The following is a 1,863-nucleotide window of genomic DNA, read 5'->3' as shown; positions in this document are numbered from 1 at the left end:
GTGTGTTCTTTTTGGATTAGCATGGTGCTTGATCAAACTGATCAGACAATATCTATCAAAAAATCGATAATTGCAACTACAATATAATTTAGATAGAAATCAATAAAACAATGCACAGAATATTAAAGAATATGTAATATATTGGATTTTGTACACTTCACTTATATCAGCACTATGTATATGCATATGCATATGCATATAGAAATATGACCATTGTAGAGTAAATGGATGATGTAGGATTTCTGCATTTAATATACCACAAGAGAGGATTGAGCATGATCTATATTTTAAATATTCACAATAAGAGAATTACAATGATAAGAGAAAACAAACATTTTCACGATACTGTCATGAGACTGTCAAACATGTCACTCTCAATTTTTTCAATAAATGTCTACTATGAAAAACAGACCTTATTGATAAACCAATTATTCCCCAAAACTCTCTTCACTGCCTCTTTTACATCTTTGTTCCTCAAACTATAGATAATGGGATTCATCATGGGAATAACAATGGAGTAAAATATCGACACTGTCATGTCGTGGTCCAAAGCATAGTTGGATGTTGGTCTCACGTACATGAATAGAACAGTACCATGAAAAATGGACACTGCAGTTAGGTGGGAGCCACAGGTAGAAAAGACTTTCCTCTTCCCTTCAGCAGAGCGGATTCTCAGAATTGCCAACAGAATGAAACCATAGGAGATCAGGACGATTAGGATAGTGCATATCTCAATGGAGCCAGCAAAGTAGAAGAGCAGAAGCTGGTTGGGGTGTGTGTCAGAACAAGAAATGGCAAGGAGAGGAGGGATGTCACAGAAGACATGTTTGATTACATTGGATCCACAGAAGGACAGGCTGAAAGTGGCAGTTGTGTGTGTTATAGCATGCAGAATCCCACCAACACAGGAAGCCACCATGAGCGACACATAGACCCTGGGTGACATGCTCACTGAATACAGAAGTGGGTTGTAGATGGCCACATAGCGATCATAAGCCATGGCTGCCAAGAGAAAGCACTCTGTGGTTCCACAGGTTACAGCAAGGAACATCTGGGCTGCACATGCACCAAATGAAATGGCTTTCTCCCTTGACAGAAAGTCCACCAACATATTTGGAGTGATAGCAGAGGAATAGCAGGCATCTATAGAAGACAATACACCCAGAAAATAGTTCATTGGGTTGTGCAGCCGGGAATTCGCAATGACTAAGACAATCAGTCCTAAATTTCCCATGAGAGTAAACAGGTAAAGTGCTAGAAACAGGAGGAAGAAGAAGATCTGCAGTTCAGGATTGTCAGTGAAGCCCTTCAGCACAAATACAGTTACTTCAGTGACATTCTTCATGCTGAAATCCCATGGAACACACTTGAAGATGATCATAAAATGACAACTGAGTACTAGGAAAGAATAAACAGCACTGTGACTGTAAGGAACATGAATCATGCCTATAAATGTGTATGAATGTATTTTGAGTGTGTAATTTCCAAGCAGCAGATCAAAAGACAGTGTGAATCAGCCGATCATTTCAGTCACTGAAGAATCATTTGCAGGTTATGGGTGTTAACACATTGATGCATCTCATGACGTTTTCCTTAAATGATCAGGTCAAATGATTGTTGTACCACCGAGTTCCATTAGCTCTTTTCATTTAAAATCAGATTAAAGCAAAAAGAGCATAACTAAAATGTGTGTGTTGAAGGATGTGGATTCTGATTCCATTCCAATGTTTTGCTCTCACATAACATCTCAAGTATGCAGATATCAAATACATATATTTAATATATGATAAATATATATTTTTGAAAAGCATATATTTGAAATATAGTTGATATATATTTGATACATATGTATTTGATAATGTA

General features: G+C 37.3%; 1 protein-coding gene across 1 annotated transcript; it reads right to left on the bottom strand.

Moving 5' to 3' along the window:
* Window positions 1–397: 397 nt before the first annotated feature.
* Window positions 398–1,435, bottom strand: LOC124959123 (olfactory receptor 1086-like). The gene has a single exon (XM_047517758.1). It carries the CDS (start codon window positions 1,379–1,381, stop codon window positions 398–400), a length of 984 nt encoding a protein of 327 aa, XP_047373714.1. The 5' UTR covers window positions 1,382–1,435.
* Window positions 1,436–1,863: the final 428 nt, after the last annotated feature.

The sequence above is a fragment of the Sciurus carolinensis genome, chromosome 11 (genome assembly GCF_902686445.1).
Source record: "Sciurus carolinensis chromosome 11, mSciCar1.2, whole genome shotgun sequence".
Lineage (NCBI taxonomy): Eukaryota > Metazoa > Chordata > Mammalia > Rodentia > Sciuridae > Sciurus > Sciurus carolinensis.
The sequence above is the reverse complement of the archived record's forward strand: the minus strand, read 5'-3'. Positions and strand labels throughout refer to the sequence as shown.